Source organism: Salvelinus fontinalis, chromosome 1 (genome assembly GCF_029448725.1).
Source record: "Salvelinus fontinalis isolate EN_2023a chromosome 1, ASM2944872v1, whole genome shotgun sequence".
Lineage (NCBI taxonomy): Eukaryota > Metazoa > Chordata > Actinopteri > Salmoniformes > Salmonidae > Salvelinus > Salvelinus fontinalis.
In genome coordinates, this window is record NC_074665.1 from 75,346,063 (window position 1) to 75,372,103 (window position 26,041).

General features: G+C 37.3%; 1 protein-coding gene across 2 annotated transcripts in view; it reads right to left on the bottom strand.

Moving 5' to 3' along the window:
• LOC129861989 (inactive rhomboid protein 1-like) overlaps positions 1-26,041 on the bottom strand; it is a 122,842-nt gene that overhangs the window by 45,093 nt on the left and 51,708 nt on the right. For both annotated transcript variants that reach the window (XM_055933257.1, XM_055933248.1), the window contains exon 2: positions 26-178. In XM_055933257.1, the coding sequence (XP_055789232.1) occupies positions 26-142 (117 nt within the window). In that variant the 5' untranslated portion in view covers positions 143-178. The remainder of the gene's footprint in view (positions 1-25; positions 179-26,041) is intronic.

The following is a 26,041-nucleotide window of genomic DNA, read 5'->3' on the forward strand; positions in this document are numbered from 1 at the left end:
GAGAGAGAGAGGTGTTTCATCACACCTGTAGTAATGTTAAGGGCTCATCCAGGGACAGCTGTGGGGGGATGTCCACTTTGAGCCATGGAGGTTTCTTCCTCTGCAGACTGCTGCTCTCCTGTGGCTGGCTGGGCTCAGCCATGCTCTCTACCGCCCCCTACCGCGCTACACCTGCCAGCTGGAGACACAGGGAGAGGAAGGAGAGATGTGAGACAGAAGTTCAGAACACACACACACCCACACCCAGTAGCCGTACTACAGACAAACCCAGCGATCTGACTCAGAGTGGAGCGCATTGAGCAGATTTATTGAGTACTTTTCATGATTGGGTAATTCCATAATCCTAATGCTGCTAGCGCAGCCCATCACAAACAGACAGACTGCCCTCTAGACTGGACATACCCTGCCCTGTGTCCACTGTCTGTCTGCCCATCTGGACACAGCCTCAGATTTAGGCTTTAGAGCAGTCTGCTCTGGGCTGTCTTTATGTACATTCACGGCCTTTCTTCCATTCTGTGTAGTCATATGTCTTTGTGTCGGGTGTGCTATCACTGTGCCACTGCATGACCAAGGCAGACCTATGATTTCCATGGACTGTTTATCAAGTCTTTGTACTACTATAAACTCCCACAAGGGGGCAGTGATTGCCTCTAAATCTTCTCCCCAATAAATGTTGTATTTACTGTTAGTCTTTGAACTCAGCCACCTCTGCGTGGGGGGTGGCTGAGGATGTTTATACACACACACACACACACACACACACACACACACACACACACACACACACACACACACACACACACACACACACACACACACACACACACACACACACACACACACACACCCTTTATACAGTAAACCTCTAACAAGCTGCTAATCAAGGCCAACCCCTGGAAGCAGCCATCTGCACCGGAACCGCTGCATCAAAGGACCAGCCTGACTCAAGTATAATGAGGGGTTCAACTCCACACATATAGTACTGAGGAATCCTGTGGACAGAACCACAGAGAGGGATTGATTGGGATACTGTACACATACAATTCAAACCTAAACCCACACCGTCTACAGACTGGCAGGGGGTTTCTCACTAAGGAGTTGACTAATATATTGCTTGTCATGTGTCAAGAGCTAGGATATGATCTTTGATGTAAGCCTTAGGCAAACTTGTATTGATATAATCATTCATTCATTCAGCAGGTTGGTCTTGTAATTGATTGTTGAGGCTGAATATTCAGTCAAGTCCAACAAGCTGTGTGCTATTCAATAGCAGCAGAGACTCACTAGCCAGCCAGGCAGTGAGAGAGGCTGTTTCCAAACACAAGATAATGGAGTTTTACAGAAAGAATTCAGAAAAAAGCAGCACATAAGAATGTGCAGTTTTTCCTCACCTGGCTGTGTTCTGTGTGTTCTGTGTGTTCAGTGTGTTCTGTGTTTTATGTTCTGTGTTCAGTGTGTTCTGGTGTTCTGTGTTCTCTCTGCTCTTTGTTCTGTGTGCTCTTTGTTCTGTGTCTTTTGTGTGCTCTGTGTTCTGTGTGTTTTGTATTCTGTGTTCTGTGCATTCTGTGTGTTCTGTGTTTTGTGTGCTCTTTGTTCTGTGTGTTGTGTGTTCTGTGTGTCCTGTGTTCTGTGTGTTGTGTGTTCTGTGTATTCGGTGTCCTGTGTGTTCTGTGTGCTCTTTGTTCTGTGTGTTGTGTGTTCTGTGTGTTCTGTGTGTCCTGTGTTCTGTGTTCTGTGTATTCGGTGTCCTGTGTGTTCTGTGTGCTCTTTGTTCTGTGTGTTGTGTGTTCTGTGTGTCCTGTGTTCTGTGTGTTGTGTGTTCTGTGTATTCGGTGTCCTGTGTGTTCTGTGTGCTCTTTGTTCTGTGTGTTGTGTGTTCTGTGTGTCCTGTGTTCTGTGTGTTCTGTGTATTCGGTGTCCTGTGTGTTCTGTGTGCTCTTTGTTCTGTGTGTTGTGTGTTCTGTGTGTCCTGTGTTCTGTGTGTTGTGTGTTCTGTGTATTCGGTGTCCTGTGTGTTCGGTGTGTTCTGACAGTCATTCTGTGGTTGGTTCTAGAACCCTGTGTGCTCCTGCATTCACGGTAAACGCTGCATATGTAGGCTAAATCGTAAATGACCTTTACATTTCTATTGCGCAATCTGTAACAGTTCAGTGATCCAGACTGATTAGAGCTCCTACAAATAGCACCATAACAATACGACCACATCCTAAAACAAAACAATAAAAACGAAAGCACTGCCTCTCTCACCCCCCTTTTGACACAAAATACATTGTTTGTTATTTCATGATCCCTCTATCGCTCTATTCCTCTTTCACCCAGTCAGTTTTCTACATCTGTGTGTGTGTGTCGTATGACAAGCAGATTAAGGCTTTACCCTCCTCCTGTACGTCAGCCTAGCAGATTTGGGCCACTCCAGTCCTCGGGGCCTGATTGGTGTCACACTTTTTCCCCAGTCCCATCTAACACCCCTGACTCCAACAATCAACTAATCATGATCTTCAGTTTAGAATGCAATTTGATTAATCAGCGGTGTTTGCTAGGGATGGAGAAAAAGTGTGACACCAATCAGGCCCTGGAGGAGTTGCCCACCCCTGGAGGGAGATCAGGACAGGAACTGGATGGGTGATATCATAAACATCAAGAATCTCCAGGAATTCACCTGCACCAGGAGTCAAATGGAACTGAATGGAAGTGAGTTTTCATTGAATGGAACATAATTAATGGGTTTGCTCTTGTGTCATGAACCTTGGTGTTGCTTTCACTACAGTACATGGATGGATTGGTGGGCAACTCCAGAGATCCACTCCAGAGATGGATCTTCTCTAACAGTTGCGTAACTACAGTAAGTACTTGGGCCTGTTTTACATCCATGGACAGTTCCTCCAGACACATCTTATTGAAATTCAACAAAATGTCACTTTGCATATAATAGCTGTCAAAACATTGTCTTCTCCTACCCTGTTTGCTGTACTCATGGTAAGAGCTTTGACCTGTATGGTACTGGGGTTGAATGGACCACAATGGACCTCATTGTGTCTATATCAATAGCCTTGCACTTTCCAAACCAATGGCTCTCTCTCTTTCTCGCACTCTATCTCTCGCTCCCTTTCTCCTACTCTCTCTCTCCTCCTTCTCTCCATCTCTACTTCTCCCTCTCTCATTTCAACCTTTCTTCCTCGAGAAAAGAAATGCCAAGCTGCATTTTTATGACATTATAACTGGCACAAGGTCAGTGTAACCTTACAGAGCCTGATCCCATCTCTTCTCATTTCAGCATAACAGAGCATTGTAGAGGAGCTCTGCTTTCTTTATGCTTTATGGACAAACCAATAAGCCTGATAGCATCTCAGTCCAAACAGTGACATTTCCCCACTTGTGTCATGCCAATGGACTTCTGTGTTATGCATCTTTGGCTGGAATCAATATTTGATGTGTTAGAAAAAATCTGATCCTGTATCTAATATTTGACGTGTTTCTGTTATTTATTTTTAATTAAATAAATTAAATATCTCAGTTCTAATTAACCAAATGCAACTTTACCCATCATCTAGGCATGACTCCCCCTCCCCCTATGTGACATTCGAGGTCTGTGTAGTGGGTTTTGATTTGTGCCAGATGTTAGTCATATCTGTGTGTGTGTGTGTGTGTGTGTGTGTGTGTGTGTGTGTGTGTGTGTGTGTGTGTGTGTGTGTGTGTGTGTGTGTGTGTGTGTGTGTGTGTGTGTGTGTGTGTGTGTGTGTGTGTGTGTGTGGTGTGTGTGTGTGTGTGTGTTGTGTCCCTCTTCTGGGGCCTTCCCTCGTTTTGTGTGATTACAACAGCTCACACCTGCTGCAAAAAACACAGAGATAATAAAACATCAGCCTGACAACAGTGAGAATCATAGAGTAGACAACATTGAGTATCATAGAGAAGACAACAGTGAGAATCATAGAGAAGACAACAGTGAGAATCATAGAGAAGACAACAGTGAGAATCATAGAGAAGACAACAGAGAGTATCATAGAGAAGACAACCGTGAGAATCATAGAGAAGACAACAGTGAGAATCATAGAGAAGACAACAGTGAGAATCATAGACAAGACAACAGTGAGAATCATAGAGAAGACAACAGAGAGTATCATAGAGAAGACAACAGAGAGTATCATAGAGAAGACAACAGAGAGTATCATAGAGAAGACAACAGTGAGAATCATAGAGAAGACAATAGTGAGTATCATAGAGAAGACAACAGAGAGTATCATAGAGAAGACAATAGAGTATCATAGAGAAGACAACAGAGAGTATCATAGAGAAGACAACAGTGAGAATCATAGAGAAGACAACAGTGAGAATCATAGAGAAGGCAACAGTGAGAATCATAAAGACAATAGTATCATAGAGAAGACAATAGTGAGTATCATAGAGAAGACAACAGTGAGAATCATAGAGAAGACAACAGTGAGAATCATAGAGAAGACAACAGAGAGTATCATAGAGAAGACAACCGTGAGAATTATAGAGAAGACAACAGTGAGAATCATAGAGAAGACAACCGTGAGAATCATAGAGAAGACAACAGTGAGAATCATAGAGAAGACAACAGAGAGTATCATAGAGAAGACAATAGTGAGTATCATAGAGAAGAAAACAGAGAGTATCATAGAGAAGACAACAGTGAGAATCATAGAGAAGGCAATAGTGAGTATCATAGAGAAGACAACAGAGAGTATCATAGAGAAGACAATAGAGTATCATAGAGAAGACAACAGAGAGTATCATAGAGAAGACAACAGTGAGAATCATAGAGAAGGCAACAGTGAGAATCATAAAGACAATAGTATCATAGAGAAGACAACAGTGAGAATCATAGAGAAGACAATAGTGAGTATCATAGAGAAGACAATAGAGTATCATAGAGAGACAACAGTGAGAATCATAGAGTAGACAACAGTGAGAATCATAGTGAAGGAAACAGTGAGAATCATAGAGAAGACAACAGTGAGAATCATAGAGAAGACAACATTGAGTATCATAGAGAAGACAACAGTGAGAATCATAGAGAAGACAACAGTGAGAATCATTGAGAAGACAACAGTGAGAATCATAGAGAAGACAACAGTGAGAATCATAGAGAAGACAACAGTGAGAATCATAGAAAAGACAACAGAGAGTATCATAGAGAAGACAATAGTGAGAATCATAGAGAAGACAACAGTGAGAATCATAGAGAAGACAACAGTGAGAATCATAGAGAAGACAACAGTGAGAATCATAGAGAAGACAACAGTGAGAATCATAGAGAACACAACAGTGAGAATCATAGAGAAGACAACAGTGAGAATCATAGAGAAGACAACAGTGAGAATCATATAGAAGACAACAGTGAGAATCATAGAGAAGACAACAGTGAGAATCATAGAGAACACAACAGTGAGAATCATAGAGAAGACAACAGTGAGAATCAGAGAAGACAACAGTGAGAATCATAGAGAAGACAACAGTGAGAATCATAGAGACAATAGTATCATAGACAAGACAATAGTGAGTATCATAGAGAAGACAACAGTGAGAATCATAGAGAAGACAACAGTGAGAATCATAGAGAAAACAACAGAGAGTATCATAGAGAAGACAATAGTGAGTATCATAGAGAAGACAACAGTGAGAATCATAGAGACAATAGTAACATAGAGAAGACAACAGAGAGTATCATATAGAAGACAATAGTGAGTATCATAGAGAAGACAACAGTGAGAATCATAGAGAAGACAACAGTGAGAATCATAGAGACAATAGTATCATAGAGAAGACAATAGTGAGTATCATAGAGAAGACAACAGTGAGAATCATAGAGAAGACACCAGTGAGAATCATAGAGAAGACAACAGTGAGAATAATAGAGCAGACAACAGTGAGAATCATAGAGAAGACAACAGTGAGTATCATAGAGAAGACAACAGTGAGAATCATAGAGAAGACAACAGTGAGAATCATAGAGAAGACAACAGTAAGAATCATAGAGAAGACAACAGAGAGTATCATAGAGAAGACAACAGTGAGAATCATAGAGAAGACAACAGAGAGTATCATAGAGAAGACAATAGTGAGTATCATAGAGAAGACAACAGAGAGTATCATAGAGAAGACAACAGTGAGAATCATAGAGAAGACAATAGTGAGTATCATAGAGAAGACAACAGAGAGTATCATAGAGAAGACAATAGAGTATCATAGAGAAGACAACAGAGAGTATCATAGAGAAGACAACAGTGAGAATCATAGAGAAGACAACAGTGAGAATAATAGAGAAGGCAACAGTGAGAATCATAAAGACAATAGTATCATAGAGAAGACAATAGTGAGTATCATAGAGAAGACAACAGTGAGAATCATAGAGAAGACAACAGTGAAAATCATAGAGAAGACAACAGAGAGTATCATAGAGAAGAAACCGTGAGAATTATAGAGAAGACAACAGTGAGAATCATAGAGAAGACAACCGTGAGAATCATAGAGAAGACAACAGTGAGAATCATAGAGAAGACAACAGAGAGTATCATAGAGAAGACAATAGTGAGTATCATAGAGAAGAAAACAGAGAGTATCATAGAGAAGACAACAGTGAGAATCATAGAGAAGACAATAGTGAGTATCATAGAGAAGACAACAGAGAGTATCATAGAGAAGACAATAGAGTATCATAGAGAAGACAACAGAGAGTATCATAGAGAAGACAACAGTGAGAATCATAGAGAAGACAACAGTGAGAATCATAGAGAAGACAACAGTGAGAATCATAGAGAAGACAACAGAGAGTATCATAGAGAAGACAACCGTGAGAATCATAGAGAAGACAACAGTGAGAATCATAGAGAAGACAACAGTGAGAATCATAGAGAAGACAACAGTGAGAATCATAGAGAAGACAACAGAGAGTATCATAGAGAAGACAACAGAGAGTATCATAGAGAAGACAACAGAGAGTATCATAGAGAAGACAACAGTGAGAATCATAGAGAAGACAATAGTGAGTATCATAGAGAAGACAACAGAGAGTATCATAGAGAAGACAATAGAGTATCATAGAGAAGACAACAGAGAGTATCATAGAGAAGACAACAGTGAGAATCATAGAGAAGACAACAGTGAGAATCATAGAGAAGGCAACAGTGAGAATCATAAAGACAATAGTATCATAGAGAAGACAATAGTGAGTATCATAGAGAAGACAACAGTGAGAATCATAGAGAAGACAACAGTGAGAATCATAGAGAAGACAACAGAGAGTATCATAGAGAAGACAACCGTGAGAATTATAGAGAAGACAACAGTGAGAATCATAGAGAAGACAACCGTGAGAATCATAGAGAAGACAACAGTGAGAATCATAGAGAAGACAACAGAGAGTATCATAGAGAAGACAATAGTGAGTATCATAGAGAAGAAAACAGAGAGTATCATAGAGAAGACAACAGTGAGAATCATAGAGAAGGCAATAGTGAGTATCATAGAGAAGACAACAGAGAGTATCATAGAGAAGACAATAGAGTATCATAGAGAAGACAACAGAGAGTATCATAGAGAAGACAACAGTGAGAATCATAGAGAAGGCAACAGTGAGAATCATAAAGACAATAGTATCATAGAGAAGACAACAGTGAGAATCATAGAGAAGACAATAGTGAGTATCATAGAGAAGACAATAGAGTATCATAGAGAGACAACAGTGAGAATCATAGAGTAGACAACAGTGAGAATCATAGTGAAGGAAACAGTGAGAATCATAGAGAAGACAACAGTGAGAATCATAGAGAAGACAACATTGAGTATCATAGAGAAGACAACAGTGAGAATCATAGAGAAGACAACAGTGAGAATCATTGAGAAGACAACAGTGAGAATCATAGAGAAGACAACAGTGAGAATCATAGAGAAGACAACAGTGAGAATCATAGAAAAGACAACAGAGAGTATCATAGAGAAGACAATAGTGAGAATCATAGAGAAGACAACAGTGAGAATCATAGAGAAGACAACAGTGAGAATCATAGAGAAGACAACAGTGAGAATCATAGAGAAGACAACAGTGAGAATCATAGAGAACACAACAGTGAGAATCATAGAGAAGACAACAGTGAGAATCATAGAGAAGACAACAGTGAGAATCATATAGAAGACAACAGTGAGAATCATAGAGAAGACAACAGTGAGAATCATAGAGAACACAACAGTGAGAATCATAGAGAAGACAACAGTGAGAATCAGAGAAGACAACAGTGAGAATCATAGAGAAGACAACAGTGAGAATCATAGAGACAATAGTATCATAGACAAGACAATAGTGAGTATCATAGAGAAGACAACAGTGAGAATCATAGAGAAGACAACAGTGAGAATCATAGAGAAAACAACAGAGAGTATCATAGAGAAGACAATAGTGAGTATCATAGAGAAGACAACAGTGAGAATCATAGAGACAATAGTAACATAGAGAAGACAACAGAGAGTATCATATAGAAGACAATAGTGAGTATCATAGAGAAGACAACAGTGAGAATCATAGAGAAGACAACAGTGAGAATCATAGAGACAATAGTATCATAGAGAAGACAATAGTGAGTATCATAGAGAAGACAACAGTGAGAATCATAGAGAAGACACCAGTGAGAATCATAGAGAAGACAACAGTGAGAATAATAGAGCAGACAACAGTGAGAATCATAGAGAAGACAACAGTGAGTATCATAGAGAAGACAACAGTGAGAATCATAGAGAAGACAACAGTGAGAATCATAGAGAAGACAACAGTAAGAATCATAGAGAAGACAACAGAGAGTATCATAGAGAAGACAACAGTGAGAATCATAGAGAAGACAACAGAGAGTATCATAGAGAAGACAATAGTGAGTATCATAGAGAAGACAACAGAGAGTATCATAGAGAAGACAACAGTGAGAATCATAGAGAAGACAATAGTGAGTATCATAGAGAAGACAACAGAGAGTATCATAGAGAAGACAATAGAGTATCATAGAGAAGACAACAGAGAGTATCATAGAGAAGACAACAGTGAGAATCATAGAGAAGACAACAGTGAGAATAATAGAGAAGGCAACAGTGAGAATCATAAAGACAATAGTATCATAGAGAAGACAATAGTGAGTATCATAGAGAAGACAACAGTGAGAATCATAGAGAAGACAACAGTGAAAATCATAGAGAAGACAACAGAGAGTATCATAGAGAAGAAAACCGTGAGAATTATAGAGAAGACAACAGTGAGAATCATAGAGAAGACAACCGTGAGAATCATAGAGAAGACAACAGTGAGAATCATAGAGAAGACAACAGAGAGTATCATAGAGAAGACAATAGTGATTATCATAGAGAAGAAAACAGAGAGTATCATAGAGAAGACAACAGTGAGAATCATAGAGAAGACAATAGTGAGTATCATAGAGAAGACAACAGAGAGTATCATAGAGAAGACAATAGAGTATCATAGAGAAGACAACAGAGAGTATCATAGAGAAGACAACAGTGAGAATCATAGAGAAGACAACAGTAAGAATCATAGAGAAGACAACAGAGAGTATCATAGAGAAGACAACAGTGAGAATCATAGAGAAGACAACAGAGAGTATCATAGAGAAGACAATAGTGAGTATCATAGAGAAGACAACAGAGAGTATCATAGAGAAGACAACAGTGAGAATCATAGAGAAGACAATAGTGAGTATCATAGAGAAGACAACAGAGAGTATCATAGAGAAGACAATAGAGTATCATAGAGAAGACAACAGAGAGTATCATAGAGAAGACAACAGTGAGAATCATAGAGAAGACAACAGTGAGAATAATAGAGAAGGCAACAGTGAGAATCATAAAGACAATAGTATCATAGAGAAGACAATAGTGAGTATCATAGAGAAGACAACAGTGAGAATCATAGAGAAGACAACAGTGAAAATCATAGAGAAGACAACAGAGAGTATCATAGAGAAGAAAACCGTGAGAATTATAGAGAAGACAACAGTGAGAATCATAGAGAAGACAACCGTGAGAATCATAGAGAAGACAACAGTGAGAATCATAGAGAAGACAACAGAGAGTATCATAGAGAAGACAATAGTGAGTATCATAGAGAAGAAAACAGAGAGTATCATAGAGAAGACAACAGTGAGAATCATAGAGAAGACAATAGTGAGTATCATAGAGAAGACAACAGAGAGTATCATAGAGAAGACAATAGAGTATCATAGAGAAGACAACAGAGAGTATCATAGAGAAGACAACAGTGAGAATCATAGAGAAGACAACAGTGAGAATCATAGAGAAGGCAACAGTGAGAATCATAAAGACAATAGTATCATAGAGAAGACAACAGTGAGAATCATAGAGAAGACAATAGTGAGTATCATAGAGAAGACAATAGAGTATCATAGAGAAGACAACAGTGAGAATCATAGAGTAGACAACAGTGAGAATCATAGAGAAGAAAACAGTGAGAATCATAGAGAAGACAACAGTGAGAATCATAGAGAAGACAACATTGAGTATCATAGAGAAGACAACAGTGAGAATCATAGAGAAGACAACAGTGAGAATCATTGAGAAGACAACAGTGAGAATCATAGAGAAGACAACAGTGAGAATCATAGAGAAGACAACAGTGAGAATCATAGAGAAGACAACAGAGAGTATCATAGAGAAGACAATAGTGAGAATCATAGAGAAGACAACAGTCAGAATCATAGAGAAGACAACAGTGAGAATCATAGAGAAGACAACAGTGAGAATCATAGAGAAGACAACAGTGAGAATCATAGAGAAGACAACAGTGAGAATCATAGAGAAGACAACAGTGAGAATCATAGAGAAGACAACAGTGAGAATCATAGAGAAGACAACAGTGAGAATCATAGAGAACACAACAGTGAGAATCATAGAGAAGACAACAGTGAGAATCATAGAGAAGACAACAGTGAGAATCATAGAGAAGACAACAGTGAGAATCATAGAGACAATAGTATCATAGACAAGACAATAGTGAGTATCATAGAGAAGACAACAGTGAGAATCAGAGAGAAGACAACAGTGAGAATCATAGAGAAAACAACAGAGAGTATCATAGAGAAGACAATAGTGAGTATCATAGAGAAGACAACAGTGAGAATCATAGAAACAATAGTAACATAGAGAAGACAACAGAGAGTATCATATAGAAGACAATAGTGAGTATCATAGAGAAGACAACAGTGAGAATCATAGAGAAGACAACAGTGAGAATCATAGAGACAATAGTATCATAGAGAAGACAATAGTGAGTATCATAGAGAAGACAACAGTGAGAATCATAGAGAAGACACCAGTGAGAATCATAGAGAAGACAACAGTGAGAATAATAGAGCAGACAACAGTGAGAATCATAGAGAAGACAACAGTGAGAATCATAGAGAAGACAACAGTGAGTATCATAGAGAAGACAACAGTGAGAATCATAGAGAAGACAACAGTGAGAATCATAGAGAAGACAACAGTGAGAATCATAGAGAAGACAACAGTGAGAATCATAGAGAAGACAACAGTGAGAATCATAGAGAAGACAACAGTGAGAATCATAGAGAAGACAACAGTGAGAATGATAGAGAAGACACCAGTGAGAATCATAGAGAAGACAACAGTGAGAATAATAGAGAAGACAACAGAGAGTATCATAGAGAAGACAACAGTGAGAATCATAGAGAAGACAATAGTGAGTATCATAGAGAAGACAACAGAGAGTATCATAGAGAAGACAATAGAGTATCATAGAGAAGACAACAGAGAGTATCATAGAGAAGACAACAGTGAGAATCATAGAGAAGACAACAGTGAGAATCATAGAGAAGACAACAGTGAGAATCATAAAGAGAATAGTATCATAGAGAAGACAACAGTGAGAATCATAGAGAAGACAATAGTGAGTATCATAGAGAAGACAATAGAGTATCATAGAGAAGACAACAGTGAGAATCATAGAGAAGACAACAGTGAGAATCATAGAGAAGACAACAGTGAGAATCATAGAGAAGACAACAGTGAGAATCATAGAGAAGACAACAGAGAGTATCATAGAGAAGACAATAGTGAGTATCATAGAGAAGACAACAGAGAGTATCATAGAGAAGACAACAATTAGAATCATAGAGAAGACAACAGAGAGTATCATAGAGAAGACAATAGTGAGTATCATAGAGAAGACAACAGAGAGTATCATAGAGAAGACAACAGTGAGAATCATAGAGAAGACAATAGTGAGTATCATAGAGAAGACAACAGAGAGTATCATAGAGAAGACAATAGAGTATCATAGAGAAGACAACAGAGAGTATCATAGAGAAGACAACAGTGAGAATCATAGAGAAGACAACAGTGAGAATCATAGAGAAGGCAACAGTGAGAATCATAAAGACAATAGTATCATAGAGAAGACAATAGTGAGTATCATAGAGAAGACAACAGTGAGAATCATAGAGAAGACAACAGTGAGAATCATAGAGAAGACAACAGAGAGTATCATAGAGAAGACAACCGTGAGAATTATAGAGAAGACAACAGTGAGAATCATAGAGAAGACAACCGTGAGAATCATAGAGAAGACAACAGTGAGAATCATAGAGAAGACAACAGAGAGTATCATAGAGAAGACAATAGTGAGTATCATAGAGAAGAAAACAGAGAGTATCATAGAGAAGACAACAGTGAGAATCATAGAGAAGACAATAGTGAGTATCATTGAGAAGACAACAGAGAGTATCATAGAGAAGACAACAGTGAGAATCATAGAGAAGACAACAGTGAGAATCATAGAGAAGGCAACAGTGAGAATCATAAAGACAATAGTATCATAGAGAAGACAACAGTGAGAATCATAGAGAAGACAATAGTGAGTATCATAGAGAAGACAATAGAGTATCATAGAGAAGACAACAGTGAGAATCATAGAGTAGACAACAGTGAGAATCATAGAGAAGAAAACAGTGAGAATCATAGAGAAGACAACAGTGAGAATCATAGAGAAGACAACATTGAGTATCATAGAGAAGACAACAGTGAGAATCATAGAGAAGACAACAGTGAGAATCATTGAGAAGACAACAGTGAGAATCATAGAGAAGACAACAGTGAGAATCATAGAGAAGACAACAGAGAGTATCATAGAGAAGACAATAGTGAGAATCATAGAGAAGACATCAGTGAGAATCATAGAGAAGTTAACAGTGAGAATCAAAGAGAAGACAACAGTGAGAATCATAGAGAAGACAACAGTGAGAATCATAGAGAAGACAACAGTGAGAATCATAGAGAAGACAACAGTGAGAATCATAGAGAAGACAACAGTGAGAATCATAGAGAAGACAACAGTGAGAATCATAGAGAACACAACAGTGAGAATCATAGAGAAGACAACAGTGAGAATCATAGAGAAGACAACAGTGAGAATCATAGAGAAGACAACAGTGAGAATCATAGAGAAGACAACAGTGAGAATCATAGAGAAAACAACAGAGAGTATCATAGAGAAGACAATAGTGAGTATCATAGAGAAGACAACAGTGAGAATCATAGAGACAATAGTAACATAGAGAAGACAACAGAGAGTATCATATAGAAGACAATAGTGAGTATCATAGAGAAGATAACAGTGAGAACCATAGAGAAGACAACAGTGAGAATCATAGAGACAATAGTATCATAGAGAAGACAATAGTGAGTATCATAGAGAAGACAACAGTGAGAATCATAGAGAAGACACCAGTGAGAATCATAGAGAAGACAACAGTGAGAATAATAGAGCAGACAACAGTGAGAATCATAGAGAAGACAACAGTGAGAATCATAGAGAAGACAACAGTGAGTATCATAGAGAAGACAACAGTGAGAATCATAGAGAAGACAACAGTGAGAATCATAGAGAAGACAACAGTAAGAATCATAGAGAAGACAACAGTGAGAATCATAGAGAAGACAACAGTGAGAATCATAGAGAAGACAACAGTGAGAATCATAGAGAAGACAACAGTGAGAATCATAAAGACAACAGTGAGAATGATAGAGAAGACACCAGTGAGAATCATAGAGAAGACAACAGTGAGAATAATAGAGAAGACAACAGAGAGTATCATAGAGAAGACAACAGTGAGAATCATAGAGAAGACAATAGTGAGTATCATAGAGAAGACAACAGAGAGTATCATAGAGAAGACAATAGAGTATCATAGAGAAGACAACAGAGAGTATCATAGAGAAGACAACAGTGAGAATCATAGAGAAGACAACAGTGAGAATCATAGAGAAGACAACAGTGAGAATCATAAAGAGAATAGTATCATAGAGAAGACAACAGTGAGAATCATAGAGAAGACAATAGTGAGTATCATAGAGAAGACAATAGAGTATCATAGAGAAGACAACAGTGAGAATCATAGAGAAGACAACAGTGAGAATCATCGAGAAGAAAACAGTGAGAATCATAGAGAAGACAACAGTGAGAATCATAGAGAAGACAACATTGAGTATCATAGAGAAGACAACAGTGAGAATCATAGAGACAATAGTATCATAGACAAGACAATAGTGAGTATCATAGAGAAGACAACAGTGAGAATCATAGAGAAGACAACAGTGGGAATCATAGAGAAAACAACAGAGTATCATAGAGAAGACAATAGTGAGTATCATAGAGAAGACAACAGTGAGAATCATAGAGAAGACAACAGTGAGAATCATAGAGACAATAGTATCATAGAGAAGACAATAGTGAGTATCATAGAGAAGACAACAGTGAGAATCATAGAGAAGACAACAGTAAGAATCATAGAGAAGACAACAGTGAGAATCATAGAGAAGACAACAGTGAGAATCATATAGAAGACAACATTGAGTATCATAGAGAAGACAACAGTGAGAATCATAGAGACAATAGTATCATAGACAAGACAATAGTGAGTATCATAGAGAAGACAACAGTGAGAATCATAGAGAAGACAACAGTGGGAATCATAGAGAAAACAACAGAGAGTATCATAGAGAAGACAATAGTGAGTATCATAGAGAAGACAACAGTGAGAATCATAGAGAAGACAACAGTGAGAATCATAGAGACAATAGTATCATAGAGAAGACAATAGTGAGTATCATAGAGAAGACAACAGTGAGAATCATAGAGAAGACAACAGTAAGAATCATAGAGAAGACAACAGTGAGAATCATAGAGAAGACAACAGTGAGAATCATAGAGAAGACAACAGAGAGTATCATAGAGAAGACAACAGTGAGAATCATAAAGACAATAGTATCATAGAGAAGACAACAGTGAGAATCATAGAGAAGACAACAGAGAGTATCATAGAGAAGACAACAGAGAGTATCATAGAGAAGACAATAGAGTATCATAGAGAAGACAACAGTGAGAATCATAGAGAAGACAACAGTGAGAATCATAGAGAAGACAACAGTGAGAATCATAAAGACAATAGTATCATAGAGAAGACAACAGTGAGAATCATAGCGAAGACAATAGTGAGTATCATAGAGAAGACAATAGAGTATCATAGAGAAGACAACAGTGAGAATCATAGAGAAGACAACAGAGAGTATCATAGAGAAGACAATAGTGAGAATCATAGAGAAGACAACAGAGAGTATCATAGAGAAGACAATAGTGAGTATCATAGAGAAGAAAACAGAGAGTATCATAGAGAAGACAACAGTGAGAATCATAGAGAAGACAATAGTGAGTATCATTGAGAAGACAACAGAGAGTATCATAGAGAAGACAACAGTGAGAATCATAGAGAAGACAACAGTGAGAATCATAGAGAAGGCAACAGTGAGAATCATAAAGACAATAGTATCATAGAGAAGACAACAGTGAGAATCATAGAGAAGACAATAGTGAGTATCATAGAGAAGACAATAGAGTATCATAGAGAAGACAACAGTGAGAATCATAGAGTAGACAACAGTGAGAATCATAGAGAAGAAAACAGTGAGAATCATAGAGAAGACAACAGTGAGAATCATAGAGAAGACAACATTGAGTATCATAGAGAAGACAACAGTGAGAATCATAGAGAAGACAACAGTGAGAATCATTGAGAAGACAACAGTGAGAATCATAGAGAAGACAACAGTGAGAATCATAGAGAAGACAACAGTGAGAATCATAGAGAAGACAACAGAGAGTATCATAGAGAAGACAATAGTGAGAATCATAGAGAAGACAACAGTGAGAATCATAGAGAAGACAACAGTGAGAATCATAGAGAAGACAACAGTGAGAATCATAGAGAAGACAACAGTGAGAATCATAGAGAAGACAACAGTGAGAATCATAGAGAAGACAACAGTGAGAATCATAGAGAAGACAACAGTGAGAATCATAGAGAAGACAACAGTGAGAATCATAGAGAACACAACAGTGAGAATCATAGAGAAGACAACAGTGAGAATCATAGAGAAGACAACAGTGAGAATCATAGAGAAGACAACAGTGAGAATCATAGAGAAGACAACAGTGAGAATCATAGAGAAAACAACAGAGAGTATCATAGAGAAGACAATAGTGAGTATCATAGAGAAGACAACAGTGAGAATCATAGAGACAATAGTAACATAGAGAAGACAACAGAGAGTATCATATAGAAGACAATAGTGAGTATCATAGAGAAGATAACAGTGAGAACCATAGAGAAGACAACAGTGAGAATCATAGAGACAATAGTATCATAGAGAAGACAATAGTGAGTATCATAGAGAAGACAACAGTGAGAATCATAGAGAAGACACCAGTGAGAATCATAGAGAAGACAACAGTGAGAATAATAGAGCAGACAACAGTGAGAATCATAGAGAAGACAACAGTGAGAATCATAGAGAAGACAACAGTGAGTATCATAGAGAAGACAACAGTGAGAATCATAGAGAAGACAACAGTGAGAATCATAGAGAAGACAACAGTAAGAATCATAGAGAAGACAACAGTGAGAATCATAGAGAAGACAACAGTGAGAATCATAGAGAAGACAACAGTGAGAATCATAGAGAAGACAACAGTGAGAATCATAAAGACAACAGTGAGAATGATAGAGAAGACACCAGTGAGAATCATAGAGAAGACAACAGTGAGAATAATAGAGAAGACAACAGAGAGTATCATAGAGAAGACAACAGTGAGAATCATAGAGAAGACAATAGTGAGTATCATAGAGAAGACAACAGAGAGTATCATAGAGAAGACAATAGAGTATCATAGAGAAGACAACAGAGAGTATCATAGAGAAGACAACAGTGAGAATCATAGAGAAGACAACAGTGAGAATCATAGAGAAGACAACAGTGAGAATCATAAAGAGAATAGTATCATAGAGAAGACAACAGTGAGAATCATAGAGAAGACAATAGTGAGTATCATAGAGAAGACAATAGAGTATCATAGAGAAGACAACAGTGAGAATCATAGAGAAGACAACAGTGAGAATCATCGAGAAGAAAACAGTGAGAATCATAGAGAAGACAACAGTGAGAATCATAGAGAAGACAACATTGAGTATCATAGAGAAGACAACAGTGAGAATCATAGAGACAATAGTATCATAGACAAGACAATAGTGAGTATCATAGAGAAGACAACAGTGAGAATCATAGAGAAGACAACAGTGGGAATCATAGAGAAAACAACAGAGAGTATCATAGAGAAGACAATAGTGAGTATCATAGAGAAGACAACAGTGAGAATCATAGAGAAGACAACAGTGAGAATCATAGAGACAATAGTATCATAGAGAAGACAATAGTGAGTATCATAGAGAAGACAACAGTGAGAATCATAGAGAAGACAACAGTAAGAATCATAGAGAAGACAACAGTGAGAATCATAGAGAAGACAACAGTGAGAATCATATAGAAGACAACATTGAGTATCATAGAGAAGACAACAGTGAGAATCATAGAGACAATAGTATCATAGACAAGACAATAGTGAGTATCATAGAGAAGACAACAGTGAGAATCATAGAGAAGACAACAGTGGGAATCATAGAGAAAACAACAGAGAGTATCATAGAGAAGACAATAGTGAGTATCATAGAGAAGACAACAGTGAGAATCATAGAGAAGACAACAGTGAGAATCATAGAGACAATAGTATCATAGAGAAGACAATAGTGAGTATCATAGAGAAGACAACAGTGAGAATCATAGAGAAGACAACAGTAAGAATCATAGAGAAGACAACAGTGAGAATCATAGAGAAGACAACAGTGAGAATCATAGAGAAGACAACAGAGAGTATCATAGAGAAGACAACAGTGAGAATCATAAAGACAATAGTATCATAGAGAAGACAACAGTGAGAATCATAGAGAAGACAACAGAGAGTATCATAGAGAAGACAACAGAGAGTATCATAGAGAAGACAATAGAGTATCATAGAGAAGACAACAGTGAGAATCATAGAGAAGACAACAGTGAGAATCATAGAGAAGACAACAGTGAGAATCATAAAGACAATAGTATCATAGAGAAGACAACAGTGAGAATCATAGCGAAGACAATAGTGAGTATCATAGAGAAGACAATAGAGTATCATAGAGAAGACAACAGTGAGAATCATAGAGAAGACAACAGAGAGTATCATAGAGAAGACAATAGTGAGTATCATAGAGAAGACAACAGAGAGTATCATAGAGAAGACAACAGTGAGAATCATAGAGAAGACAACAGAGAGTATCATAGAGAAGACAATAGTGAGTATCATAGAGAAGACAACAGAGAGTATCATAGAGAAGACAACAGTGAGAATCATAGAGAAGACAATAGTGAGTATCATAGAGAAGACAACAGAGAGTATCATAGAGAAGACAATAGAGTATCATAGAGAAGACAACAGAGAGTATCATAGAGAAGACAACAGTGAGAATCATAGAGAAGACTACAGTGAGAATCATAGAGAAGGCAACAGTGAGAATCATAAAGACAATAGTATCATAGAGAAGACAATAGTGAGTATCATAGAGAAGACAACAGTGAGAATCATAGAGAAGACAACAGTGAGAATCATAGAGAAGACAACAGAGAGTATCATAGAGAAGACAACCGTGAGAATTATAGAGAAGACAACAGTGAGAATCATAGAGAAGACAACCGTGAGAATCATAGAGAAGACAACAGTGAGAATCATAGAGAAGACAACAGAGAGTATCATAGAGAAGACAATAGTGAGTATCATAGAGAAGAAAACAGAGAGTATCATAGAGAAGACAACAGTGAGAATCATAGAGAAGACAATAGTGAGTATCATAGAGAAGACAACAGAGAGTATCATAGAGAAGACAATAGAGTATCATAGAGAAGACAACAGAGAGTATCATAGAGAAGACAACAGTGAGAATCATAGAGAAGACAACAGTGAGAATCATAGAGAAGGCAACAGTGAGAATCATAAAGACAATAGTATCATAGAGAAGACAACAGTGAGAATCATAGAGAAGACAATAGTGAGTATCATAGAGAAGACAATAGAGTATCATAGAGAAGACAACAGTGAGAATCATAGAGTAGACAACAGTGAGAATCATAGAGAAGAAAACAGTGAGAATCATAGAGAAGACAACAGTGAGAATCATAGAGAAGACAACATTGAGTATCATAGAGAAGACAACAGTGAGAATCATAGAGAAGACAACAGTGAGAATCATTGAGAAGACAACAGTGAGAATCATAGAGAAGACAACAGTGAGAATCATAGAGAAGACAACAGTGAGAATCATAGAGAAGACAACAGAGAGTATCATAGAGAAGACAATAGTGAGAATCATAGAGAAGACAACAGTGAGAATCATAGAGAAGACAACAGTGAGAATCATAGAGAAGACAACAGTGAGAATCATAGAGAACACAACAGTGAGAATCATAGAGAAGACAACAGTGAGAATCATAGAGAAGACAACAGTGAGAATCATAGAGAAGACAACAGTGAGAATCATAGAGAAAACAACAGAGAGTATCATAGAGAAGACAATAGTGAGTATCATAGAGAAGACAACAGTGAGAATCATAGAGACAATAGTAACATAGAGAAGACAACAGAGAGTATCATATAGAAGACAATAGTGAGTATCATAGAGAAGATAACAGTGAGAACCATAGAGAAGACAACAGTGAGAATCATAGAGACAATAGTATCATAGAGAAGACAATAGTGAGTATCATAGAGAAGACAACAGTGAGAATCATAGAGAAGACACCAGTGAGAATCATAGAGAAGACAACAGTGAGAATAATAGAGCAGACAACAGTGAGAATCATAGAGAAGACAACAGTGAGAATCATAGAGAAGACAACAGTGAGTATCATAGAGAAGACAACAGTGAGAATCATAGAGAAGACAACAGTGAGAATCATAGAGAAGACAACAGTAAGAATCATAGAGAAGACAACAGTGAGAATCATAGAGAAGACAACAGTGAGAATCATAGAGAAGACAACAGTGAGAATCATAGAGAAGACAACAGTGAGAATCATAAAGACAACAGTGAGAATGATAGAGAAGACACCAGTGAGAATCATAGAGAAGACAACAGTGAGAATAATAGAGAAGACAACAAAGAGTATCATAGAGAAGACAACAGTGAGAATCATAGAGAAGACAATAGTGAGTATCATAGAGAAGACAACAGAGAGTGTCATAGAGAAGACAATAGAGTATCATAGAGAAGACAACAGAGAGTATCATAGAGAAGACAACAGTGAGAATCATAGAGAAGACAACAGTGAGAATCATAGAGAAGACAACAGTGAGAATCATAAAGAGAATAGTATCATAGAGAAGACAACAGTGAGAATCATTGAGAAGACAATAGTGAGTATCATAGAGAAGACAATAGAGTATCATAGAGAAGACAACAGTGAGAATCATAGAGAAGACAACAGTGAGAATCATCGAGAAGAAAACAGTGAGAATCATAGAGAAGACAACAGTGAGAATCATAGAGAAGACAACATTGAGTATCATAGAGAAGACAACAGTGAGAATCATAGAGACAATAGTATCATAGACAAGACAATAGTGAGTATCATAGAGAAGACAACAGTGAGAATCATAGAGAAGACAACAGTGGGAATCATAGAGAAAACAACAGAGAGTATCATAGAGAAGACAATAGTGAGTATCATAGAGAAGACAACAGTGAGAATCATAGAGAAGACAACAGTGAGAATCATAGAGACAATAGTATCATAGAGAAGACAATAGTGAGTATCATAGAGAAGACAACAGTGAGAATCATAGAGAAGACAACAGTAAGAATCATAGAGAAGACAACAGTGAGAATCATAGAGAAGACAACAGTGAGAATCATAGAGAAGACAACAGAGAGTATCATAGAGAAGACAACAGTGAGAATCATAAAGACAATAGTATCATAGAGAAGACAACAGTGAGAATCATAGAGAAGACAACAGAGAGTATCATAGAGAAGACAACAGTGAGAATCATAGAGAAGACAATAGTGAGTCTCATAGAGAAGACAACAGAGAGTATCATAGAGAAGACAATAGAGTATCATAGAGAAGACAACAGTGAGAATCATAGAGAAGACAACAGTGAGAATCATAGAGAAGACAACAGTGAGAATCATAAAGACAATAGTATCATAGAGAAGACAACAGTGAGAATCATAGCGAAGACAATAGTGAGTATCATAGAGAAGACAATAGAGTATCATAGAGAAGACAACAGTGAGAATCATAGAGAAGACAACAGTGAGAATCATAGAGAAGAAAACAGTGAGAATCATAGAGAAGAAAACAGTGAGAATCATAGAGAAGACAACAGAGAGTATCATAGAGAAGACAATAGTGAGAATCATAGAGAAGACAACAGTGAAAATCATAGAGAAGACAACAGTGAGAATCATAGAGAACACAACAGTGAGAATCATAGAGAAGACAACAGTGAGAATCATAGAGAAGTCAACAGTGAGAATCATAGAGAAGACAACAGTGAGAATAATAGAGAACACAACAGTGAGAATCATAGAGAAGACAACAGTGAGAATCATAGAGAAGACAACAGTGAGAATCATAGAGAAGACAACAGTGAGAATCATAGAGACAATAGTATCATAGACAAGACAATAGTGAGTATCATAGAGAAGACAACAGTGAGAATCATAGAGAAGACAACAGTGAGAATCATAGAGAAGACAATATTGAGTATCATAAAGAAGACAACAGAGAGTATCATAGAGAAGACAACAGTGAGAATCATAGAGAAGACAACAGTGAGAATCATAGAGAAGGCAACAGTGAGAATCATAAAGACAATAGTATCATAGAGAAGACAATAGTGAGTATCATAGAGAAGACAACAGTGAGAATCATAGAGAAAACAACAGTGAGAATCATAGAGAAGACAACAGAGAGTATCATAGAGAAGACAACAGTGAGAATCATAAAGACAATAGTATCATAGAGAAGACAATAGTGAGTATCATAGAGAAGACAACAGTGAGAATCATAGAGAAGACAACAGTAAGAATCATAGAGAAGACAACAGTGAGAATCATAGAGAAGACAACAGTGAGAATCATAGAGAAGACAACAGAGAGTATCATAGAGAAAACAACAGTGAGAATCATAAAGACAATAGTATCATAGAGAAGACAACAGTGAGAATCATAGAGAAGACAACAGAGAGTATCATAGAGTAGACAACAGTGAGAATCATAAAGACAATAGTATCATAGAGAAGACAACAGTGAGAATCATAGAGAAGACAATAGTGAGTATCATAGAGAAGACAACAGTGAGAATCATAAAGACAATAGGGAGAATCATAGAGAAGACAACAGTGAGAATCATAGAGAAGACAACAGTGAGAATCATAAAGACAATAGTGAGAATCATAGAGAAGACAACAGTGAGAATCATAGAGAAGACAACAGTGAGAATCATAAAGACAATAGTATCATAGAGAAGACAACAGTGAGAATCATAGAGAAGACAATAGTGAGTATCATAGAGAAGACAACAGAGAGTATCATAGAGAAGACAACAGAGAGTATCATAGAGAAGACAACAGTGAGAATCATAGAGAAGACAATAGTGAGAATCATAGAGACGACAACAGAGAGTATCATAGAGAAGACAACAGAGAGAATCATAGAGAAGACAACAGTGAGAATCATAGAGAGGACAACAGTGAGAATCATAGAGAAGACAACAGAGAGTATCATAGAGAAGACAACAGTGAGAATCATAGAGACAATAGTATCATAGACAAGACAATAGTGAGTATCATAGAGAAGACAACAGTGAGAATCATAGAGAAGACAACAGTGGGAATCATAGAGAAAACAACAGAGAGTATCATAGAGAAGAAAATAGTGAGTATCATAGAGAAGACAACAGTGAGAATCATAGAGAAGACAACAGTGAGAATCATAGAGACAATAGTATCATAGAGAAGACAATAGTGAGTATCATAGAGAAGACAACAGTGAGAATCATAGAGAAGACAACAGTAAGAATCATAGAGAAGACAACAGTGAGAATCATAGAGAAGACAACAGTGAGAATCATAGAGAAGACAACAGAGAGTATCATAGAGAAGACAACAGTGAGAATCATAAAGACAATAGTATCATAGAGAAGACAACAGTGAGAATCATAGAGAAGACAACAGAGAGTATCATAGAGAAGACAACAGAGAGTATCATAGAGAAGACAATAGAGTATCATAGAGAAGACAACAGTGAGAATCATAGAGAAGACAACAGTGAGAATCATAGAGAAGACAACAGTGAGAATCATAAAGACAATAGTATCATAGAGAAGACAACAGTGAGAATCATAGCGAAGACAATAGTGAGTATCATAGAGAAGACAATAGAGTATCATAGAGAAGACAACAGTGAGAATCATAGAGAAGACAACAGAGAGTATCATAGAGAAGACAATAGTGAGTATCATAGAGAAGACAACAGAGAGTATCATAGAGAAGACAACAGTGAGAATCATAGAGAAGACAACAGAGAGTATCATAGAGAAGACAATAGTGAGTATCATAGAGAAGACAACAGAGAGTATCATAGAGAAGACAACAGTGAGAATCATAGAGAAGACAATAGTGAGTATCATAGAGAAGACAACAGAGAGTATCATAGAGAAGACAATAGAGTATCATAGAGAAGACAACAGAGAGTATCATAGAGAAGACAACAGTGAGAATCATAGAGAAGACTACAGTGAGAATCATAGAGAAGGCAACAGTGAGAATCATAAAGACAATAGTATCATAGAGAAGACAATAGTGAGTATCATAGAGAAGACAACAGTGAGAATCATAGAGAAGACAACAGTGAGAATCATAGAGAAGACAACAGAGAGTATCATAGAGAAGACAACCGTGAGAATTATAGAGAAGACAACAGTGAGAATCATAGAGAAGACAACCGTGAGAATCATAGAGAAGACAACAGTGAGAATCATAGAGAAGACAACAGAGAGTATCATAGAGAAGACAATAGTGAGTATCATAGAGAAGAAAACAGAGAGTATCATAGAGAAGACAACAGTGAGAATCATAGAGAAGACAATAGTGAGTATCATAGAGAAGACAACAGAGAGTATCATAGAGAAGACAATAGAGTATCATAGAGAAGACAACAGAGAGTATCATAGAGAAGACAACAGTGAGAATCATAGAGAAGACAACAGTGAGAATCATAGAGAAGGCAACAGTGAGAATCATAAAGACAATAGTATCATAGAGAAGACAACAGTGAGAATCATAGAGAAGACAATAGTGAGTATCATAGAGAAGACAATAGAGTATCATAGAGAAGACAACAGTGAGAATCATAGAGTAGACAACAGTGAGAATCATAGAGAAGAAAACAGTGAGAATCATAGAGAAGACAACAGTGAGAATCATAGAGAAGACAACATTGAGTATCATAGAGAAGACAACAGTGAGAATCATAGAGAAGACAACAGTGAGAATCATTGAGAAGACAACAGTGAGAATCATAGAGAAGACAACAGTGAGAATCATAGAGAAGACAACAGTGAGAATCATAGAGAAGACAACAGAGAGTATCATAGAGAAGACAATAGTGAGAATCATAGAGAAGACAACAGTGAGAATCATAGAGAAGACAACAGTGAGAATCATAGAGAAGACAACAGTGAGAATCATAGAGAACACAACAGTGAGAATCATAGAGAAGACAACAGTGAGAATCATAGAGAAGACAACAGTGAGAATCATAGAGAAGACAACAGTGAGAATCATAGAGAAGACAACAGTGAGAATCATAGAGAAAACAACAGAGAGTATCATAGAGAAGACAATAGTGAGTATCATAGAGAAGACAACAGTGAGAATCATAGAGACAATAGTAACATAGAGAAGACAACAGAGAGTATCATATAGAAGACAATAGTGAGTATCATAGAGAAGATAACAGTGAGAACCATAGAGAAGACAACAGTGAGAATCATAGAGACAATAGTATCATAGAGAAGACAATAGTGAGTATCATAGAGAAGACAACAGTGAGAATCATAGAGAAGACACCAGTGAGAATCATAGAGAAGACAACAGTGAGAATAATAGAGCAGACAACCGTGAGAATCATAGAGAAGACAACAGTGAGAATCATAGAGAAGACAACAGTGAGTATCATAGAGAAGACAACAGTGAGAATCATAGAGAAGACAACAGTGAGAATCATAGAGAAGACAACAGTAAGAATCATAGAGAAGACAACAGTGAGAATCATAGAGAAGACAACAGTGAGAATCATAGAGAAGACAACAGTGAGAATCATAGAGAAGACAACAGTGAGAATCATAAAGACAACAGTGAGAATGATAGAGAAGACACCAGTGAGAATCATAGAGAAGACAACAGTGAGAATAATAGAGAAGACAACAAAGAGTATCATAGAGAAGACAACAGTGAGAATCATAGAGAAGACAATAGTGAGTATCATAGAGAAGACAACAGAGA